This window comes from Myotis daubentonii, chromosome 10 (assembly GCF_963259705.1).
Source record: "Myotis daubentonii chromosome 10, mMyoDau2.1, whole genome shotgun sequence".
In the NCBI taxonomy this organism is placed as follows: Eukaryota; Metazoa; Chordata; class Mammalia; order Chiroptera; family Vespertilionidae; genus Myotis; species Myotis daubentonii.
In genome coordinates, this window is record NC_081849.1 from 73,980,597 (window position 1) to 74,004,361 (window position 23,765).

The 23,765-nt window shown below is 36.7% G+C and overlaps 2 protein-coding genes and 1 pseudogene across 3 annotated transcripts in view; 1 reads left to right on the forward strand and 2 right to left on the reverse strand.

Moving 5' to 3' along the window:
- Nucleotides 1-23,765, reverse strand: part of LOC132211130 (ubiquitin-conjugating enzyme E2 R2-like) — a 920,533-nt gene that overhangs the window by 640,824 nt on the left and 255,944 nt on the right. The gene's annotated exons all lie outside the window — the stretch shown is intronic.
- COG5 (component of oligomeric golgi complex 5) overlaps nucleotides 1-23,765 on the reverse strand; it is a 196,409-nt gene that overhangs the window by 72,604 nt on the left and 100,040 nt on the right. The window contains exons 7-10 of the mRNA XM_059655688.1: nucleotides 22,812-22,942; nucleotides 14,018-14,183; nucleotides 4,395-4,507; nucleotides 4,066-4,143 (exon numbers count right to left, since the gene is read on the reverse strand). Of these exons, the coding sequence (XP_059511671.1) occupies nucleotides 4,066-4,143; nucleotides 4,395-4,507; nucleotides 14,018-14,183; nucleotides 22,812-22,942 (488 nt within the window). The remainder of the gene's footprint in view (nucleotides 1-4,065; nucleotides 4,144-4,394; nucleotides 4,508-14,017; nucleotides 14,184-22,811; nucleotides 22,943-23,765) is intronic.
- Nucleotides 640-1,215, forward strand: LOC132211131 (small ribosomal subunit protein eS7-like; annotated as a pseudogene).

A 23,765-nucleotide genomic window follows, 5' to 3' on the forward strand; every position in this document is an offset into this window, starting at 1 on the left:
CGGGACCCATCAGGCTAAGGCGCTACTTGATTTTTTAAATCAAATTGAGATGGCACAGGTAAACTGTTTTTTTCTCATAAAATTAAAAAGATTTCACATTTGGGTGCCCTAAAATTTTGCTCAGTCTCAAATGCTATAATGAAATCATTTGCTATGTCTAAAAAAGAAAAAACACACATTAGTTTTCATAGTTAAAATTCTCATTAGTACTATAGCTACTCAAAATGCTGAACACATCCCAAATTTAGCCTAATACATCCTACACACATGATTACAAGATTCTGTTCAATGATAAAAATTGCTGGCTTAGAAAATGAAAGTATCATATCTACACTCCCACATACAGCTAAACTGGCTTAATTCCATAGATGAGACTCTAAAACCTGTTTTTGACTATGTGGATCCTGAATAATTTGTCAATAATTTGCTTCATTCACTTTCACAAAATGTTAAATAATATTGATGATTATATAGTAATACTATAACTCAACTTGTTTTAAAAGATACTAAAATTAGACTTTTGATATGTAAAAAATAAAGTCTAAAATTCCAATTTAAAATGAAATTACTCATTCAAGTAAACTATAGAAAATACAGTAGAGAGCTTGTCTCAGGTGGGCGTTCACCAAGGAGAAGGCCATGTTCAGTTTGAGTGCCAAGATCGTGACGCCCAATGGTGAGAAGCCAGATGAGTTCGAGTCCAGCATCTCCCAGGCTCTGCTGGGGCTGGAGATGAACTCAGACTTCAAGGCCCAGCTACTGGAGCTGAACCGAACCAATAACAACGACCAAGAAAACTGAAATTGGTGGCTGTTGGAAAGCTATAATAATCTTTGTTCTAGTTCCTCAACTGAAGTCTTTCCAGAAAATACAAGTTCAGCCGGTATGCAAGTTGGAGAAGTTAAGTGGGAAGCACATTGTCTTTATGATTCTGCCTAAGTCAACTCAACAAAGCCAGACAAAGAATAAGCAAAAGAGTCCCAGGAACCGGACCCTAACAACCGTGCACAATACCATCCTGGGGTCTTGGTTTACCCAAGTGAAATTGTGGGTGAGAAAATCCACATGAAATTGGATGGCAGCTGGCTCATAAAGGTTCATTTGGATAAAGCTCAGCAGAACAATGTGGAATACAAGGTTGAAACCTTTTCTGGTGTCTAGAAGAAGCTCACGGGCAAGTGTGTTAATTTTAAATCCCCAGAGTTTCATTTGTAAATAAAAATGACTACATAAAAGAAAAGAAAGAACATAAAATATAGAAGAGGAAAAAAGTATATTATACACTTAAATGCCATAAATAATTAATCTGATTAATAGGTATGAATATGTCTTTTCAAACTATAGTATGAACTGAAAATAATAAGCTAATTTTATAAATTTACAGGGAATTTATTAAATTAAGCAGAAGCAAAATTAGTTATCTTTACTAAGGAAAAGCTTTGAAAAGGTTCCACATTTAAACTATGTTCCTAAGATTTAGTATATCCAATATAATTGGTTGTTCTATTTTATACACAACCCACTTATGCCCTCTTCACACCTTGATGTGTTCCTAATAGCACAATTAATATCTATATATCAAGATGAAATCATATATCCCTATTCCTAATAATCCTTTTTAAAAAATATATTTTATTGATTTTTTACAGGGAGGAAGGGAAGGGATAGAGAGTTAGAAACATCGATGAGAAAGAAACATCGATCAGCTGCCTCCTGCACACTCCCTACTGGGTAGGTGCCCACAACCAAGGTATATGCCCTTGACCGGAATCGAACCTGGGATCCTTGAGTCCGCAGGCCGACATTCTATCCACTGAGCCAAACCAGTTAGGGCCCTAATAATCCTTTTTAATAGATAATAATACACAGGCATTTAAAACCTGATCCACATAAGCTGCCAATGCCCATTCACTATAATAACTTAATGTTGATGGGAAGTGATACGAGTTTTTTAAAAATATATATTTTTATTAATTTCAGAGAGGAAGGGAGAGAGCGAGAGAGAAACATCAATGATGAAAGAGAATCATTGATTGGCTGCCTCTTACACATCCTACATGGGATTGAGCCCACAACCTGGGCTGAGATTCCTAGTTCACAGGTCAACACTCAACCACTGAGCCACTCTGGCCAGGCTGATACGTTTTTAATGTTGAAACTTTGCTCAATGCAATAACATCACAAACATAAGCCTCTTTAAATGGCACTATTCCTTTTTTATTTTTTAGACTCTCTTAGGTATAATGGATTCATTATAATTGTTCTAATGTTGTTAGCAGAATATTAAGTAAACTATTAAAAAGAAACAAAACATATACAAACGATTAGATAGTAAAAGCTTGAAACCGAGCCACTCCATTTAAAGACTAAATTAATTTGGGTAGAAAGATGCCCAAAATAAGAAGAAATGAATGATAACACTACATGTGCAGTTGCTTGTTTATAATAATGAAGACCCGATATTAGTTATCCCATCTACTAGGAAATGTAAAAAACTAATAACTATACCAATTGGTAAAAGCATCTTATTGTTTCTTTCACATGATTAAAAGCCAAATATGAAGCAGGATAATTTAAGTAGGTATATAATATATATGTGCAGAAAAAAGTTAACAGAGTAGGTCTGAGACTGCTGTAGTTAAAAATGCCTACTTACAAGACAGGTCCTTACCTGGTATCTTGGATTTTGAGAGGAGCCTCATGATTCTCTAACTGACAGGAGTGTTGACTGCATATAAACTGCTTGTACAAATAATGTGTGCTGAACACCTACTTTCCTTTGGGAAATCTAGAGTTTTGGTACGTGCTAGGCCCTGACCTCTGATGAAAACCCTGGTCTTCTAGGCTCAAAATGAGCTTCCCGGGAAGACATTTCATGTCTGATGTCACAACTCATTGGCAGAGAAATGAAGGTGTCCTGTGTAACTCTAAGGGGAGAGGACTCTAGGAAGCTTGCACCTGGTTTCCTCCAGACTTCACCATATGCACATTTCCCTTTGTTAATTTTACTCCATATACTTGCACTATAATAAATCATAGCCACGAGCATGACTATATACCGAGTGCTGTGAATGGTCCTAATGCATCACCAAACTTGAAGGTAGTTTTGGAAATCCCCAACATGATATATAAAATATTTAAAATTTTAAACTACGAAGGAAACTACATGGAAACTACAAGGAAACCATGACACTGGAACCTTAGAGAATTTTTTTATTTGGAACCCCAGGTATTAATATTTAATGATGAATAATCAGTTATTCTATTAATCATTATCAAAAACGTATCAAAAAGAATGAATAAAATGTAGTCAGGGTTTCCCATGCCCAGAAAGAATTCTTACTGCTCATCCAGCCAGCAGATCAGTGGATGATAGGAGAGTGATTTCAGAATGTGGAAAATGAATATAGTAATGTGTTATTTATGAAAAATTAGCAACTGAATGGATCCTACTATCTTTATTTTTTTATATATATATTTTATTGATTTTTTACAGAGAGGAAGGGAGAGGGATAGAGAGTTAGAAACGTCGATGAGAGAGAGAGAAACATCGATCAGCTGCCTCCTGCACATTCCCTACTGGGGATATGCCCACAACCAAGGTACATGCCCTTGACCAGAATCGAACCTGGGACCCTTGAGTCCGCAGGCCAACACTCTATCCACTGAGCCAAACTGGTTAGGGCGGATCCAACTATATTTAGTGGAGATTTTATAAGACACTATTAATAACCACTAATTAAATCTCTTATTTACCAAAAAGTTTCATCTTATTCTTTAGTGGAACTTAAAGGACATTTACAATGAATTATTTACATAAAAAAAGGGAAATTACTATATGCATTTTAAAAATTAAAGAGAATTGCTTCTAGAAACTACTCAATAAACAAACCTGTTTAAACATATATTGCAAAATAAAAATTTGTGGTTGTCAAGAAATATACTTATTTTCCTATAGCTATTTGTCATGTATCCTCTCTGTAAGGTATAAACACAGATAACACTAACTCGTTATCTCTCTGCAGTTTTCAATAAAGAGACAAACATGTTTTCATTTAAACATACCTTAACTATTTCATCAATGAAACAAATGTGAGAAACAGGATCTCTCTTCTTGGCTAATATTTTTTGTAGATGTTGTACCTAAAAAGGGGAAGAGAGGAAAATGTATATAATTAGGTATTTTCAAATGAAACAAGTATGCAGAGTAGATACCAGAAAAAGCAAGGGAAGGGAAATGGCATTTTCGCAGAGCCTTTCCGTACATGATAATTAGCTAATGTAGTTATTTTGAATACCCAGAGATTCACAGAAACCTTCCCAAGGTCACAGAACTTGAAATAAGCAGGAGTTAATCCATCATTAATGTTCTTTTCACTCTCAAAAATACTTACCTGTCCACAAACAGTACAAATATGATCCACAAGTTTCTCCATGTTGGTCCAGAGGGAAGCACGAAAAGCTGCAGTGTTTCCTGGAGTTGGCATGGTAGATCGTCCAGGTCCCCCTGTTTATATGAGTGACAAAGAAATATAAAAAAATAAAATATTCTTATTATAACAACTATATATTATTATAAAAAGCATACACAGCCTCGTAGCTCAACTGGTTGGAGCATCATTCCGATATGTCAAGGTTGCAGGTTCAATCCGTGGTCAGGACACATACAAGAATCAACCAATGAATGCATAAATAAGAGAAACAAAGTAATACTCATCATAATGGATTATAAGAAAACTGATTTATAATTCATGAGTTCATAGTGAAAAATCAAGCTTAAAAGGATAGGAAGTGCTGTTTACAGAAGAGTGTCAGGTAATGAATGCAGATGAAATGACAGAATTAGAAAAAAATTGCCATTTTGAAACTACTAGGAAAGTAATTAATTGAGATAAAGATTATCGGATACAAAAACATCAGGAGAAATGTTACAGGAAACAGGATATTCACATGGTCTCAAAGTATGTGCCACAATTACTTACTAATTACAAAGAAAAGAGTATTTCTGCAAGGAACAATCTGGCATATACCACAGTAACAAAGTGATTTCATTTAGCATCAGCAATTATGAGAGAGACTAACATAATTTTGGTGCTTCCTGAGATGATGTAATGGGGAATACACATCGCCACCTTACCATTTTGTTTACCCTAAATGTAATCATGAAGAAACAGTCAGTTAAATCCAGACAAATCCAGATTGTGGGGCTCTCCAAACATGTTAATACCATAAAGGACAAAAAAGGCAGTGAAGTTGTTTCTGAATAAAAGAGAGTTAAACAGACAAGATAACCAATAGAAAAGCATAATGCCTCAATGGTTCAAGTTGGTGGGAAGATAATTATAAAAATATTTTTGAGAACAACTGAAAAATGTTGAATATAAATTACATATTAAATAATATTAATGTATCTGTTAAATTTCTTGAGATCGATATCTAAGAATGTTACTGTATGTACCACACACACACACAACTAATTGTACAATTAAAATGTTTCAACATAAAAAGAAGTAATTTTAGTCTCCAATTGAAAAAGTATAAACTTCAATCCAAACTAAGCTTAAAAAACAAGAGCTCATCAACTATTAGTCTATCCTACATTTATGGAGGAAAAAACAAAACAAAATTATGTACTTTAGCTTTTAAACAATTCTGTTTAGAAAAGAATTACATTTACCTTTAGTAAGGATATGCTTTGATAATTTCTACTCTGATCATTGAAAAGTAATAAAAAAGAGAAACATGTAGAAAAGAGATATTGCTTAAAAACATAATTCCAGTTTGAAATCTAGGTCTAATTAATCTTTAAAATCATTTGCACTGTTTTGCAAAGAATATTAAGGAAAAACATAAAAGGAATAGAGAGATAATACTGAAACAATCTGTCTCATGTTATATAGAATATAAACTTGCAATAGTGAGGAAAGGCTAGATAGTATCTTTGTGAAAATGAAAACTACTAATCAAATTCCTGGACTATGTACAACTTGGTTTTATTATAAAGAAATATGGGATGCATCAACTCATTACTCTCAAAATAAATAGCAGCAGAAATACAAGATGATACTATTTTCTGCTCATATTTACTTTGGAGAAACAGATACAGAAAAACAAGATCACAGTCACAGGCCTGATTACTTTTAGAGACTTTATTTTTCTTACTTATAATAACTTCGTACCTAAAGATTTTTATTCTCATAAGCTAAATACTTCTCGTTGAAGATATAAATATGATAGAAATAATCAATGAACATAGACAGCCATGTAAAAGAAGAAAGAATAAATAGACAAAAACAGAAGCCATTATTAGTTAGCTTGGGGGGACTCATGAAACAAAATAAATAATGTCATAAACTAAGTTTTATTAAAGTGGTAGGAGAAACTGAGAATTTCTCAAAGAAACAACACGTAAGAGTAATTTCCAGTTATAGTTGAATAAAATCATTTTCCTACTCTCATCCCTTGAAAGAAAATGAAAATAAGAACACAAAGTATAGCAAAATGTCAACTTAAAAAACAAAACAAGAAACCAACAACAAATTAAAACTTCAACAGTGAGATTATGAAGCATGTATCCCAAATGCTGTAGGTAAATCACAATGAGCAAGGGACCAGATGGCTGACATCTGAGGCCATTAACAAAGAACAAATTGTTCTTAAAATCAGCTGTAAGAATTTTGAATCCAATGATTCTTTGCTTAGAGTTGAGATGGATAGACATGGATGGTCTAGGGAAGAAGTTAGTAATGTGTTCATGCAGAGTGGCAAAGAAGGAAAAGCTGAAAGAGAAATTAGTATAATAAAATGAAAATGACATTGTATAAGAATTAGCTCTCTAGCTTGGGGAGACTATTAGAGGTAAAATGAGGTGAAAAAAGAAAGAAGCCCTAGCCAGTTTGGCTCAGTGGATAGAGCATCGGCCAGCAGACTGAAGGGACCTGGGTTCAATTCCTGTCAAGGGCACCTACCTCAGTTGTAGGCTTTATCCCTGGCTTGATGGGGGGTGGGGGGGTGGGGGGGGGAGGCAACCAACCGATATGTTTCTCTCACATTGATGTTTCTCTCTCACTGTCTCTACCCCTTCCTTCCACTCTCTCTAAAAATTAAGGGGAAAATATCCTTGAGTGAGAATTAAAAAAAAAAAAAAAAAAGGAAAAAGAAAAGCAGAGAATATGAGATTTCCATACAAAAATTGCTTAAAGGCTTTTCCTGGGATTCATACTAAGTTCCAGAATAGACAAAAATTTGAGAAAAGAAGTATTACCAAGGTAGAAATAAATAAGAATTGATGTATTATTGCTAAGAGAGTAATTTTAAAAATAGAGTCAGGAGAATGGCCGGCATGGTTCAGTGGTTGAGTGTCAACCTATGAACCAGGAGGTCACAGTTTGATTCCTGGTCAGGGCATATGCCTGGGTTGAGGGCTAGATCCCCATTGTAAGGTGTGCAGGAAGCAGTCGATCAATGATTCTCATCATTGATATTTCTATCTCTCCCTCTCCCTTCCTCTCTGAAATCAATAAAAATATATTTTAAAAAATAGTCAGGAGGCTATTAAGGAAGTGGGGCCTATGCACATTTTGTGCTTCAGTACTTAAAAAGTACTAGTACTTGCGCTGGTAAGTTGCTAAACATTTTGCTAAACTCAGCTCAAGATGGAGTCATAAACATCCTGAAATAACAACTGCCCTAGGACCTTATATCAGGGATTCTCAACTGTGTGCAGCAAGAGGCATGCTGGTGTTCCCAGAGAATTTTTAAGACGTGCAATAACCACACTATTTAGTCAGGGCCATGGACCTCATTTCCCTTAGATTGTCCAATAAAAATATGACGACAGCCAACACAAAAGCCATCTGGTGTGAACGAATCAAAATTATACCGTTTTTTTGTCAGAACAGCAAAAAATATAATTTGTGTGTGCCACAGAATTTTTGGTAACTAGTTTATGTGTGCTATGAGATGAAAAAGTTGAAAATCACTGCTGTATATGAATTTTACTTCCTTCCTTGCAGTTTTTGCCTCCCTTTTTGCATATTGAAACTAACCAATTCCCTTTAACCTAGCCATCAACCCTTCATTTGCATGAATTATATTTTGTGGCAGTTGTCTTTATAAGAGGGATAAACGCCTTTCTTTGTTCTCTCCAGAGCACAGTTTGGATTGCTACCTAAACCTGCATCTCTGGGGTTCAAATCCTTTAACACCCCAAATACACTTTTAATTTGTTTTACAGCCTCAAATTTTTACTGGTTAATACTAGACAATAAACCTAATTCAAAGTTATGAACTGTCCCAGGTCTCTTCCTACAACCATTCCCATAGTATTCTTCAAGGAACAAGCAGTGCCTTCCAAGGATGAACAGTAATTAGAAACAAAGTGAAATGAAACCTAACACATATATTGGGGTGGAAAAGGGTAGAGGAAATAAATAAAGGAAAAAGTGATGATAAACATAGGTTACCAAAAAAACAACAACAAACAAACAAAAAAAAACAACCTCCAAAGGAAACAACAGGAAGGGTTACTTAATTTTCCACTGTCTCAAAGTAGAGAAAACATTCTCAGTATGACTATAGAACAAAGGTTAAGACCACATTAGAAAAAAAATTAATAATGATCAAGGGTGAAAACACAATCAGACATGGGAAATAGGCAGGAGGAAACCATATAAAATTAAATAAAATACAAAGATATAAAATATAATTCAGAAAATACTAAAAATGGAAAGTAAGATATGCTATGTACATAAAGTTCCTAAAAAGAAAAACAATATGAAATGTACAACTGAGGTAAGCTTTTCTATAAGAGAAAATATTCAAACTCAGAAAAAATAGATATAACATTCAATCTCAAAATATATCCTAAAAAAATGACTGAACATTAAAGGTAAAGAAAGAACCGTTCAGACATCAAAGAAAAAATAAGTGAGCTATGTGAGCCGTAAAAATCTGACTGGCAATTCCATTTCTGGTTCCACATGTAAGGAGCTTGGAAGTACCACTCTGTCCTAACAACAGAGAAAAAGCTGAACTCACTGAAAAAGCAACAACTCTCCTTGGACCCATAAGAGAGGGGAAGACATATGGCAAACCACTGTCCCCCAAATTAGGAAGACCTATAAGCAAATGCAGGGAGTTGCTGCTTACCAAAGCTGAGCCTCCCTAGCAGAAACTGCTGAGGGAACCAGGACCATGGCAGGAAAACCAGAATGGTAGTTGGTGAATTGCTAGAGGCTCAGTGTGGACAATTCTGAGAGTTATAAACTCCAGAGGGACCCTACAGTATTGAGGTTTACCTTCAGGAACCTGAGTAGGTTACCACAGTAAATAGTGGAGAAAAATCCCCTTATGCTTCCAGAGGAGGAAAGGAAAAAGAATCATTTTGAAATGTGCCAGAGCACTCTGTCCTTAACAAGGCCTGCTCTCAAGAGAAACGAATTAACCAAAGCCTTATCTGCCGGAATATTACCAGAGACTAACTGACCTGGGGAACCGTAATACCCACCGTAATAACCAACTCCAGCCCACCCAAAGGAGAAAATAATGTATGTAAGCTCTTGTGAAGTTCGCAGAAGAAAGGTATAGGCTCACTAAAAGAATGGGGCCTAATAATAGCTCTATAGAATGCTTTCCCTCCCCACATATCTTACCACCACGTTAAAGGCCTATTTACAGCAATTCCTTTTACCAAGAAAAAATTACAAGGCATTTTAAAAGGCAAAAAACACAATCTGAAGAAACAGAGCAAGCATCAGAACCAGTCATGGCAGGGATGTTGGAATTATCAGACCAAGCATGAATAAGCTAAGGGCTCTAACGGGCAAAGTAGACAGCATGCAAGAACAGATGAGCAATTTAAGCAAGCAGATGAAAATGCTAAGAAATGCTAGAGATAAAATACATTGTAACAGAAATGAAGCATGTCTTTGATGGGCTTATTGGTAGAATAGAGACAGCTGAGGAAAGAATCTTTGAGGTGAGGATATAGCAATAAAATCCTCAAAAACTAAAGGAAAGAGAATAAACACTGAAAAAAACACACAGACCAAAACAACCAAGGACAGTGGGACAACTACAAATGGTGTAAAATACCAGAAGAAAGAAAGAAAAGAAACGAAGAAATATTTGATATAACAATGACTAAGAATTTCCCTGCTCAGCCCACATGGCTCAATGGTTGAGCAGTAAGCAATGAACCAAGAAGTCGCATTTCGATTCCAGGTCAGGGCACATGACCAAGTTGCTGGCTCCATGCCCAGTAGGGGGCGTGCAGGAGGCAGCCAAAACTTGGAAGCAAACAAGATGTCCTTCAGTAGGTGGATGGACATGTTGGTACCTTCTTACAATGAAATATTCATCAGCACTAAAAACAAACAAACCAAAAAAAAGAGCTATCAAGCCATGACTAGACATGAAAGAATCTTAAATGTATAATACTAAGTGGAAGAAGCTAATCTGAAATGGCTGTATAGTATATATTATATAATTCCAACTATATGACATTCTGGGAAAGGCAAAACTATGGAAACAATAAAAAGATCAGTGGTTACCAGGGATGAGAGTAGTTGAGATGAACAAAGGGTTTCTTAGGGCAGTGAAAATATTCTATGACATTACCAGTATAATGGAGATATGACATTATTCATTTGTCCAAACTCATAGAATGTACACTATCATGAGTATACCCTAATGTAAACTATGAAGTTTGGGTAATTTTGATGTGTCAATATTATTTCATCCTTGGTAACAAACGGACCATCCTAGTGAGGGATGTTGATAACAGGGAAGGCTATGCATGTACTAGTATAAAGACAGTGGTATATGGGACATCTCTGCTACCTTCTTCTTAATTTTGCTCTGACTTAAAACTACTCTAAAAAAATTAAGTCTTAAAAAATAAAATGTTGAAGATTAAAAAGGAATGAATAAAGTTCCCTGTATACCCCTCCCTTCCTGGTCCCATCTTTCCTGCTCTCTCCCCAGAGCTAATGCTATTTTGAATTTGAATTTGAATTATTACAAAGCATATATTTATACTTTTACTACATACTAGAGGCCCGGTGCATGATATTCATGCACTTGGGGGGGGGGGGCGCGCGGGTAGGAGGGGGTCCCTCAGCCCAGCCTGCACCCTCTCACAGTCCGGGAACCCTCGGAGGGTGTCCGGGAGCCCTCAGGGGTGTCCGACTGCAGGCTTAGCGCTGCCGCAGAAGTGGGAGAGGCTCCCGCCGCCACTGCTGTGCCAGCCATGAGCCCAGCTCAGGGCTTCTGGCTAAGCATCACTCCCCCTGTGGGAGTGCACTGACCACCAGGGGGCAGATTTGGTCGATTTGCATATTAGCCTTTTATTATATAAGATTTACATATATAAAACAATGTATAGATAGCATAGTCTATTATGTTCTTAAGCTTGAAATATCTTCATACTATATATCTCTTCCTGTAACTTGCTCTTTAAGTAATGGTTTTGAGTATTATCTATATTTGGAAATTTATTGGCTTAAATATCACATAGTAGTCTACTTAATAAATAAACCAGTTTATTCATTTTTCTATTAAAGGAAAGTTGTTTTCACTGTTTCACTATTGTTATTCACAATAGCGTAATAAAAATTCTTGGCCCAGACTGGGTGGCTCAGTTGGTTAGAGCATCATCCTGATATACCAAGGTTGCAGGTTCAATCCCCAGTCAGGGCACATACAAGGATCAACCAATGAATGCATAAACAAGTGGAACAACAAATCAATATTTTTCTCTCTCACTCTCTCTCCCTCCCACCTTCCTCTCTCTCTAAAATCAATAAATAAAAATAAAAAATAAAAATAAATTCTTATACATATATACCATAGTTTCTCTAGGGTATGATCTTTAAGAGAAATAATAAAATCATATGGTATAGAAATTTTAAACCTTACAGATCAATTTGATACAATTGAGTAAAATGGTTGAACCATTTCATTCTCCTACAATTAGAGTACAAGAGTTTGTGATCTCATCCAACACTTAGTTCTTAGATTTCGCCAATCTCACGACTGAGAAATAGTATCTTATTTAATTTGCATTTCCCCAATAATTATTTCATCCTCCATAAAGAGACTGAACATTTTTTACATCTATCACATCTATTAGATATGTTCTTCTTTAAATTGCCTATTCATAATCTTTATCTGTTTTTCCATTTGAGTTGTTTATCTTACTCGTATTAAATTATAAACTTCTCAATATCTCACAGGTAACATTTTCCCCTTAAGTTGTATTAATGTTATATTTAATTTTGAAAACCATCTTAAAACATATAGAAAATTTAGAAAACATAGTAAAAAGAAAGTTGTTTTCCCTGAATCATTTGTGAATAACATATTGACATGATGCCCAACACCTTTGAATGCAATGCTTTAATGCAATGCATTTCCAAAGCGAAAGAACATTCTACTACATAATATTAATATCAGAAACAAGATCAGGGAATTAACATTAATATTGCCAATGTAACGTTTTTAAAAATAAAAGTGATTATTCTTTTTAAAAATATAAAGAATTGATGCTTAAGGTTTCTACATTAAATCACCGTATTCACTCTTTAACAGAAGATAATAAGGGTTTAAAACTCTTTATTCTTTTAACAAAAGGGAGTACATTAGGATTGACAGCATGTGAATAACTGCTTTTATTTTCCCCCCTTATTTTTTTACAACACAAAAGGACTGAGATTAAACTGCTCCTGAAAATTTAAACATTAGATCAACCTTTCTGAGAATAATTGCTGGGAAAAACTGAGTGAAATCTCCTTTGGCAATTTCTGTTCAAAGCACTCCTAAAATAGTCTTAATACAGGTCTATTCAGAGGCTAGTGCTAACCTTCAAAAACCCATTTAAGATATAAAATTTTTTTAGCTCTTTGTATCTAGTGTAATTATTTATGAGGTTATGTTTATAGCAAATATAATAATGGCTGCCAATAACAATTTTTTACTGTTAGCCATGTATCAAGAACTCTGTTATTAATTTTACATGTTATTCTTTAGGACAACTCTAAGTAGCTTCTTCAATAGAAAAAGAAAAACTGGAGAGAGTACATATAGACACCACTTTGGGGAACTTTTCTGTAGTCTGAGGAAATAAAATGGAGTAGTAAAGCTGAAGAAACAGAATCAAGAGAGATTTGTTTGATGGTCATTAAGCTGAAGATACACTAGCATGATTATTTATGATGGAAAAGACATGTACATAAGGAAAAACTGATGAAGTGGCAGAGAGAAGAAATCTACTAAAGCAATGCCCTTGAATGATGGGATCTAACACAAAAGTGGAGTACTTGGTCTTCGCTAGGAGCAGACAGTTCATCCATATTAATAGGAGAGAAGAAGTAATAGAAGGAGAAAAATGCAGAGTTGGGGTTACTTAGATCAGTGAGAGGTACACATAACATGTAGTCTTTCCTATCTATGAAGTGTGTTATATAGATGAATGTCATTATCAGGGGCAATGTAGTGCTACTCCTCTCTACCTTGAGTCTCCCTATCTCTAGTTTTCTTTAGATTTTGTTCTAGTTGTAATGTTCCCAAAAGTTGTGTTTTTTTTCAGTTTCTATCTTCACCATTATTGCTCCTGAATACCAGAATTATCATAAGGAAATCCCAAAAAGCTAAGGTAGAGACGGCATTTCCTTAAAAAACTATTTTCTGTCTCAATAAGAAGTACATGTGAGAATAGGGATTTTAGAGAAAAAAATATGTTCCTTTTTTGTTCTTGCATCTGCTTCCTCTAAACTAAATGAAGTCACAGTTTATAGATTTTTATCTAGAAGTTCTGAATATACCAATTGGCCAGTTTAACTCAAAACTGATTACACAAAAATGTTATAAATAAATTCTAAAACATAATTTCTCTCATTTTCTGTCTACTAAAAAATGAGTCACTAAATTACTTTGAAACTTGAGTATTTCATATACTATTCAAAGGACTTCTTGGTTATAAATAAATAAAGAAGTTAAATATAAACCAAATCCTTACCTCTCACTGCTGACTGGGAAGGCTGAGTCAAAACTTTGATGTCTAATGCATTATTGATACTTTCTTCTATAGAGGCACAATATCCATCCACGACACTGGTAATGGTATTCTTCAAAGTTCCAAGATTATGGAAAACCTGAAGAGCTGTTCCGACTTGGGTTGGATTCTTTTAAAAGGTGGGGGGTAGGTAGAATGGAAATGGATATATAAATAGAAAAAAATATATATATAAATATACCACTTTTAGAGGTACTCGAGCAGCTACTACAATATTTTCCAATTATCAAAGACAACACAAAGACAATGCATTTGGAACAAATATTATGTTTAGTTATTATTTATTTCATGAAAGACAAAGTTAAATATTCTTTATATTAGGTCAACCCTTTCGCTTTTCCTCCTCCTTTAAAGGATAAGATCAGAAGTTTGTTATACTAGTTAGATTGTATTTAAAATTTACCATCAATCCCTATGCAGAGAGCCATCTGGAAGTAACAACAATTCATCATAATACACCTGACATTAAAACATCTCCAGATACACCAAGTTTTGTACATGGGAAATATTCTCTGACAATTGTAATAGATCTCAAAGCAGACAGACTAAACACATTTGAAAAATACCATGCTAGAAAGAGATATACTTCTACTGCAAAGGCAGCAATGTTTCCAGACAATGTCTTCTCTTTAAGTGAGGCAGTCAATATTATAAGAATAATTTTTCTACAAAGTGTCACTGTGACCTTCAACAAATCATTTAACCTTACAGGAAATTACCCAGCTTCATAAATTGTAATATAAAATGCAATGAAGACCATGTAATAAGAGTAGAAAGGATAATTTCATCAGTAGATCAAGATAGACTTCTGCTTCAAAAGCATTTCAGAAGATGGCACAACCACTTAATTTATTAAACTAAAATTATTTCACCTGGTTAGGAAATAAATATGATATAATTTTTCTTTCTTTTTCAAGGTCTCAGTAACATTACAGAGAGGAAAATAAAAATCCCACAAGAACATACTCAGAAAAGAATCATAGTTGTTTAAGATCCCTAAAAAAGCTTGCCAAAACAGGAACACTGTAACCAAAGCAACAGCTGGCACTGAGCTAATGGAACAGATATATCTGTAGACTACTGTAAAGATTGATCCAAGAAACAGCAAGCAATATTCTAGCATTTACTAGGCTATAGGCTAAAATGAAATTAGCTTTGTGAGCATAAATACAGCATTAAGTCAAAAGTTTGACAGGATTTTAAAGAGCTTAACATCACTGAAATTAGAAATGCAGAGATAGAATTTGACTTAACTGGAAATAAAATGCAAAAATTACATAAATGTACAAGACCAGGATTCCACTGTAGATGATATATTAAAAGTCTGAGACCTGGCTGGGACGGCTCAGTTGGTTGGAGCATCGTCCGTGCTCCGAAGGATCACGGGTTGATTCCCGGTCAGGGCACATTCTGGGTCGTGGGTTCAGTCCCAGGTCAGGGTGTGTGCAAGAGGCAATCGATAGATGTTTCTCTTTCACATTGATGTTGCTCTCTCTCTCTCTCCCTCTCCTTTCCTCTCTCTCTAAAATCAATTAAAAAGAAAACAAAAATATATCCTTGGGTGAGGATTAAAAAAGAATTCTGAAAGGATTGTATAATCCTTGTATCACAAACACTAACAATCACATTTTACTTTTTCTCCTAACAAAATATTTCTTCAGCAGTTAAATTATTTTTCTTTAGGTTTCATATATAAGAAAAGAAATACATGCTGAAGAAAGGAAAATGACAAATATATAAATTTTGCTGATGCTATTCTGCTATTATAGTCCATGCAACATTCCACGAAAATGACTTGGTTTACAAAGCTTTATGCACTAATATAAAGTCTGAGTTGATTTCAACTGATATTAACTGGAAAGACAAGCAAAGATTAAGAAATTTTACTTCCAAAATAATGTACTTATTACTTCTAAAACAAAATATTACAATATTTCCTGAAAGTTTGCTGCCACTTCATATTCAATTAAAACAAACAACAAGGAACTCTAGAGTCAAATAAAAAAGATGGGGGACGTGGGGAAGGAGAGGCAGAAATTATCAACAGTCCCCCACTTGGCTTCCCCCAAGACAGAGGTGTTATAGTGACAAAGATGCAAAGTCACTAAACAAAAATTCAAAGAACAGTTATCTCTCACAATTTAGATAATCCTTACTGCTAAAAAAAAAAAAAAAAAAAAAGAAAGAAAGAAAAGAAAAAAGAAAGCATAAGAAGGATACAGATTTTTAACAAAAAGCAGGTTAATTCTTTAAACCACTCTCAGTAGAATATATATTAAATAAAATTAGGCTGACTTTCAGGTGAATTTTAAGACTAAAAAGCACAGCCCCTAATGATGCACAATAATTGAGGGAGTTTAAAATCCAAATATTTTGTTTATCAAGAGTGGTATTAATAAACTCACAACACCTTATACATAACAGGCAAATTTCAGGACAAAATATTTAAGACTATAATATCTGTGTGCATACATCACAATATGATACATACATGGCAGGCCTAAAACACTGAAAACTTAATGAAGCTGCATGGGAGATTACATGTAGTAAAAGAAGAAAGAATCACATTAAATAATGTAATTTAAAAGCAAGAATTATATTAGCTACCTTGGTTTCGATTCAGAGCTCACCAGTGGCTTTTCTGATTCAGGAACATGAAGCTATTAATGCTTGATATGTACTTCTCAGCTAACCTAATGTGATTATTTCAGAACCTGTTAACAATCAGCAGTCAACAGTACAAACCCAAATGAAATTAAGAGACTAAGCAGGATATTTAATAGCATAATATGATCTTATCAACCAAAAATCAGCTTTATTCTAGTTCGTTTTAAAGAGAAGCAGAAAAAAATGAAGAGCTGTACTAAGGCTAGGAGAAAAGGAGAGAGAAAAAAGGAAGAAGAGGATAATTAAGAAAGTGAACATGGTTTGGAAGAAGAAGGGTCTACAGAAAAGAAGTGATAACACAGAGAGACCCTAAGAAAACGGAGAAGACAGCAAAGGAATAATCAATATGGAGGGGGAAAAGGATTATATTAACTTCCAAATTTTTTTTTTTAAATCCTCACCTAAGGATATGGTGGGTGTTTTTTTTTCTCAATTCATTTTTAGAGAGAGGAAGGGTGTGGGGATGGTGAGAGAGAAAGAGAAAGAGAGAGAGGAAGAGAGAGAGAAACATCGATATGACATTCTCGAGAAACATCAATTGGTTGCCTCCCATACTCGTCCAAAGCGGGGATTGAACCTGAAACCTAGGTATGTGCCCTTACCTGAAATCGAACCCTCAACCTTTTGTTGTATGGGATTTCATCATATTGGGTAATATTAGGTAATATTTCAAGGACACCAAAATGTGTTCAATAATAAAATGAATTTTATAGGACAATGAAACTAATCATGAAACATTAAGTCAAGCCCCAAATCTTAACCTTTTATATAAAATTTTGAGTTAAATATTTACACATGGCTTATTTTTAAAATTCTAGTCATTCCATGCTTTACCAAAAATATTACAGCAAGAATAACTAGTTAATCCCCTATTGTTTCTGATTAGTAAAAACCTAATTTTCTTCAGGGGTGAAAATGTGCACTGCCCCAGGCAATGGCTCATGAATAGCCTAAGCCAGTGGTCGGCAAACTGCAGCTGGCGAGCCACATGCGGCTCTTTGAGTGTGGCTCTTCCACAAAATACCACGTGCGGGCGCAAACGTACAGTGCAATTGAAACTTTGTGGCCCATGCGCAGAAGTTGATATTTTGTGGAAGAGCCAGACTCAAGGGGCCAAAGAGCCGCATGTGGCTCGCGAGCTGCAGTTTGCCGACCACTGGCCTAAGCCAATGTTGACAATTCTGCTCATTTTTGCTACATACTTGCTTTCACAGTCCTCCTGACAACTGGGGTGACACTATGACCCACATGTGGCCCATGAGACATAAGGACAGCTCTGTTGACAATTTTAGAAAAGGTTTTTGTAACACTGCCTTCTGACTGGCCCCTGACACAGCCCCATCTCCACACCTTGAATATGAACATAATATCTAGGGGTGCGACAGTTATCTTGTGACTATGACATGACAAGTTAAGAGGACACTAAAGATGACAGAGTGGAAAGAAAGACCAAATCCTTGTTGAATAGCTGGAACAATGTTGCCACCACCCACATCTAAATATCTACTTGGTTAAGCCACTGTCAGTCTAGCTTCTTGCTACAACTCTGGCAGTCTCATCCAGTACCAAACTGACTGAAATACAATATGTAAAAATTCATGAGTCCATAATAATACTTTTAAAAAATGAAAGAAAAACAAAAGAGAAAAAATAATGCCTCATTTGTTACTACTGGATGTGACTATTATATCAACTCATTACCCTGTAAATTGGTAATGAAAGTGCGAAATTCATTCATTCATTCATTCATTCATTCATTCATTCATTTATATTTATCGTATTTTTTCCATCACCATTTATCCTCTTTATGCTCTCTTCTACCTCCACCCATCCCTCTCCCGACTCAATCACCACATTGTTGTCCATATCCATAAGTTCTTTTTTTTTCTCAATCCCTCCACCATCACCCCAACACCCCCCCCCCCACACACACACACACACAACCAGAACTGTCTGCCTGTTCTCTAACTATGGGTCTGTCTCTATTTTGCTTGGTAGTTCAGTTTGTTCATTAAATTCCACATATGAGTGAAATCATATGGTAATTGTCTTTCTCTGACTGGCTTATTTCACTTAGCATATGTTCTCCAAGTGCATGCATGTCATCACAAAGGGTAAAAATTTCCTCCTTTTTATGGCAGTGTAGTATTTCATTGTATAAATGTACCACAGCTTTTTTATCCACTCATCTATGATGGATACTTCGGCTGCTTCCAAATCTTGACTATTATAAATTATTTAAACTCTCAGCATCCTCATTTTTGATATAGAAATAATAATAACTGCAATGAACACAGAGGTACATATATTCTTTTCAATTAGTGTTTACTAGGGTTTATTTCTGGGCTCTCTATTCTATTCCATTGATCTATATGTCTGTTTTTATGCTAGTACCATGCTGTTTTGATTACTGTGGCCTTGTAGTATAGTTTGATATGATTCCTCCAACTTTATTCTTCTTTCTCAAGATCCCTGTTGCTATTTGGGGTCTTTTGTGGTCACAAAATTTTGAAATACTTGTTCTAGTTCTGTGTAATACAACATTGGTATCTTGATAGGAATTGCATTTAATCTGTAGATTGCTTTGGGTAGTATAAACATTTTAATTGAAGTGCAAATTTTAATATTTATCCATAATTTTTTTAAAACTGCATTCAGGGTAACCAAGTATCCTTAGTTGATGAGTGAAAATTACTTTTTACAAAAGAATCACAGCTAATGATTAGAGGAATAATAAAAATTGAAAATCACTCTTTTTATGATCTCTGATAAAAAAATAAAGCAAAATAAAATAGATGGATGAAAAAGGAGAAAGGGTTAAGAAGTACAAATTGATAGATAAACAACATCATGGAGATGTAAAGTACAGCCTAGAGAATATAGTCAAAAATCCTATCTAATAAAAGAGAAACATGGAAATTAGCGTACGACCGCTACCCTTCCCATTGGCTAATCAGAGAGATACGCAAATTAACTGCCAGCCAAGATGGCGGCCGGCAGCCAGGCAGCTTGAAACTAACATGAGGCTTGCTTGCTTCAGTGACGGAGGACTCCAACGTTCCCTGCCTGCCTTGCCGGCCTCTGAGCTTGCAGTTTAAGAAACATTGTAACAAATATAGAAGCTAAACAAAACCCCAGAAACCTGCTTTAGTCCGCCGGGCTTCAGCCAGCAGGATCGCAACATTGTAAGCAAAGGCCAGAAACGTACTTTCAGCAGCAGAGGCCTCAGACCTGGAGCCAGAGCTAAAGCTGGCCCAGAATAAAAAGAAAAAAAAAAGAAAAAAGGAGCAGTTGGCAGCTTCAGTCACCCCCAGCCTGAAAACAGCCCTCAGCCCTTCACCCAGACTGGCCAGGCACCCCAGTGGGGACCCCCACTCTGAAGGGTGTGTGACCAGCTGCAAACAGCCATCATCCCCTCACCCAGGCTGGCCAGGCACCCCAGTGGGGACCCCCACCCTGATCCAGGACACCCTTCAGTGCCGGGGTCCGACCCCAGCGGGTCCAGGGGTTCCCAAAGGCGTTGATGGAGTCAGCGAAGAAGGAAGGACACAGAGACAGTGTTCAGTTGATCAGCAGCCTAGCCAGGATCTACAGCCAGGATCTACAGCCAAGTTCTGGTCTGGATCTCCAGAGAGGTTCTGCTCAGGTTCTAGTCAGGTTCTCTTGCCATGTTCTATAGTCAGGTTCAGTCCAGGATCTATTGCCATGTTCTCTCCAGCGAAGTTCTTCTGTCTCCAGGCTCCGCGTAGGTTCTGTCTTCTGAATTCTGTCTCCTAATTGTGTGTGTTGCTGTCTTGTTACATCTGTATTTATACCAGTTGATTCAATCCTATCAATCTCTATTACAAAGGTTAGGGCGTTTCTTATCTCCATTCCAGGGAGTAAAGATTATGTAGCTTAAGCATGATTATTCATAGTTAAAGTGATTAATTACCCGCCTGGCACTTAGTTGAGGGGTTTTATTCCCTCCCTAACTTCAGGGGAAAATCCCTACCTGGGGATTCAACCTTTCTCGGAGAGGTGACCTTGGTTAAAACACAGCGCCAAGAAGGTGAGCAAACATATTAAGAACCATATGCCATATATGCCAGGTCCCTTGAAACAGCAAGCATGGACCGGCTCCCGGCAAATTCCCCCTTTTTTATTTTTTAAAAGCAAGCATTAAAAAGAAAAACCTCAAATGCTCTCTTATATCCATTTTTTAAGAGTAGGATTGGTGCTTTCCTCTATTACCTCCAGCCCCACCCATGCACCAGGCCTCTATCCTATATAGTAGAAGGGTAATATGCCTCCCAGCACCGGGATCAGCGGAGCCGCGAGGCCTCCCAGCACCGGGATCAGCGTGACAGGGGCCAGCGCCCAAACCCCCTGATCGCGTGCGGCTCTGTGTGTGACAGGGTGCGGCGCCCCCACCCCCTGATCGCCCTGCAGCTCTGTGTGTGACAGGGTGCGGCGCCCCAACCCCCTGATCAGCCCTGCTCTGTGTGTGACAAGGTGCGGCGCCCCAACCGCCCCCCCCATGGGCCCTGCTCTGTGTGTGACAGGGTAGAGCCATAACCTCCCCATCAGCCCTGTCCTGAGTGTGAGAGTGGCGGCGCCCCAACCACCTGATCGGCCCTGCTCTGTGGGTGATAGAGGGTGGCGCCCAAACCCCCTGATCCACCCTGCCCTGAGTGTGACAGGGGGCGGTGCCCCAACTCCCCTATCGGCCCTACTCTGTGAGTGACAGGGGGGAGCTCCTCAACCCCCTGATCGGCCCTGCTCTGTGCATGACAGGGTACGGAGCCCCAACCCCCCAATGGGCCCTGCTCTGTGCGTGACATGGGGCAGCGCCCCAACCCCGATTGGCCCTGCTCTGTGCATGACAGGGTACGGAGCCCCAACCCCCATGATGGGCCCTGCTCTGTGCGTGACAGGGGGTGGTGCTTGCAACCTCCCCATCGATCCTGCCTTGAGTGTGACAGGGGGCGCTGCCCCAATACCCCAATCGGCCCTACCCTGAGTTTGACTGAGGGTGGCATCGAAACCTCCCAATCTGACCTGCTCTGTGCATGACAGGGGGCAGCGCCCCAACTCCCCAATCGGCCCTGCTCTGAGCCCAACCAGGGGCTGCACCTAGGGATTGGGCCTGCCCTCTGCCACCCGGGAGTAGGCCTAAGCCAGCAGGTCGTTATCTTCCGAGGGGTCCCAGACTGCGAGAGGGCACAGGCCGGGCTGAGGGACCCCCCTCCCCGCCGAGTGCACAAATTTTTGTGCACCGGGCCTCTAGTATTCTAATGAGTATGCATGATGTCAGATGGGTACTAGATTTATTGGGGAGATCACTTTGTCTAATCATTGGGTTGTACACTTGAAACTAATATAATATTGTACATCAACTCTAATTTAAAACATAATTAAAATGGGAAAAATTATTTAAACTCTCAACATCCTCATTTTTGATATAGAAATAATAACAACAACAACCTTATTGGGCTGCTGAAAGGCTGAAATGAATAGCAGTGCTTTGAGCAAAGCAAGCATATTCCTTTGTTGAACCCTCCCCAATACAGCCTCCAGAGGTAGACTGTTGCCATATCTGGGTTTCCATTAACCTCCTAACACCTCTCAATCCAGATATTAACTATCATTTACATATACACATTACATAAAAATATTCTTTGTACTAGAGGCCCAGGGTCCCTAGCGGCTGCCAGCTGCCAGCTGGGTACTTCCTCCCTTCCCCCGGCCGCCTGCCACCACCAGGGGTCTCCCTTCCTTCCCTTGGCCCTGCCCCCTGGTTGAACTCCCGAAGGAACTCCTGGTCGACTGGACAATTTGCATACTATGCTTTTATTGTATAGGATTATATACCTTTTATGTTATAAATCTTAGAGAATATATTTTTAGAATTAAATAATTATACCAAATAACTTTTCCCTGTACTTATTTTATGCTCTATTCTCCAAATCAAATTATAGTTCTTCAGTGATAAAATGAAAACATATTACTTTTGTAATTGCAAAGTTAAATGTTAATCTGTATTATGATATATTTTCCACATTAAGAAGGCGATAGATATTTTTATTACCTGAGTCTCCACACCCTGCTCCAGGAGGCGCTTAGCTTGATTTTCCACTTCAAGTCGAGCTCTTGCAATAAAAAGTAGATCATTTTCTATTACTTCAATTCCAGAAAGATCTATTCCTTGAGAAAGATAATCTATTTAAAAAAACACACACATTTAAATCTTTCAATGTCAGGTACATATCAAAATATCAAAGCGTCATGTCTAACTTGTTCTAAGTACTATGAATTTGCTGCTGCACACTATTCCATTTCAAAATCTGTATTCTAAAATATATGTATTTTTAAAAATATCCAAACCTTTTCTGCTCAATAAATAACTCTATTCCAGAGCCAAAGGTTCCAAATAAGAGAGTTGGTAAAGCAAGAGTAGAAATTATGACTATCATAAATTCAAAGTAATGTGAACAGATTATATAAAAAGTAGTGTCAAATTTATCTTAATGCAAGTAAATAACCTGATTATCTTTAAAAATTTTCAATTTGCAAGACTGCTTTAAAAAAGTACTCTATAATAAGATAGCATTTGAAATAAATGTCCAACATTTGGAGAATGATTAACAAATTATGAAAAAAACTTAGCATGCTTCCTGTTTACAGGATTCGTGTAGTTCTAATAGTTACCTATACTAAAAAAAATTTCATATTACTGAGTGAAAAAAATTACAAAGAGAACTTAATGCTATATACTATAAACTTATTTATAGTATTTATACAAAGCAAGAAGTGTGAAAATATATATACCAAAATGTTCATAAAAACTGTCTCTGCATATTTAGAGTTTGAAATTTTTATTATTAAATTTTTGGCTTAATCTCAGACATATATAAGGTAACTAAAATGCTACAAATAAAGGTTAAGGTTTCATTAAGTATCTTAGACACCATTCTAAAATTCTTATTTTCTACTTTATTAAGATAAATTATTTATAACAAAATTGATTTATATAGAGGACTTT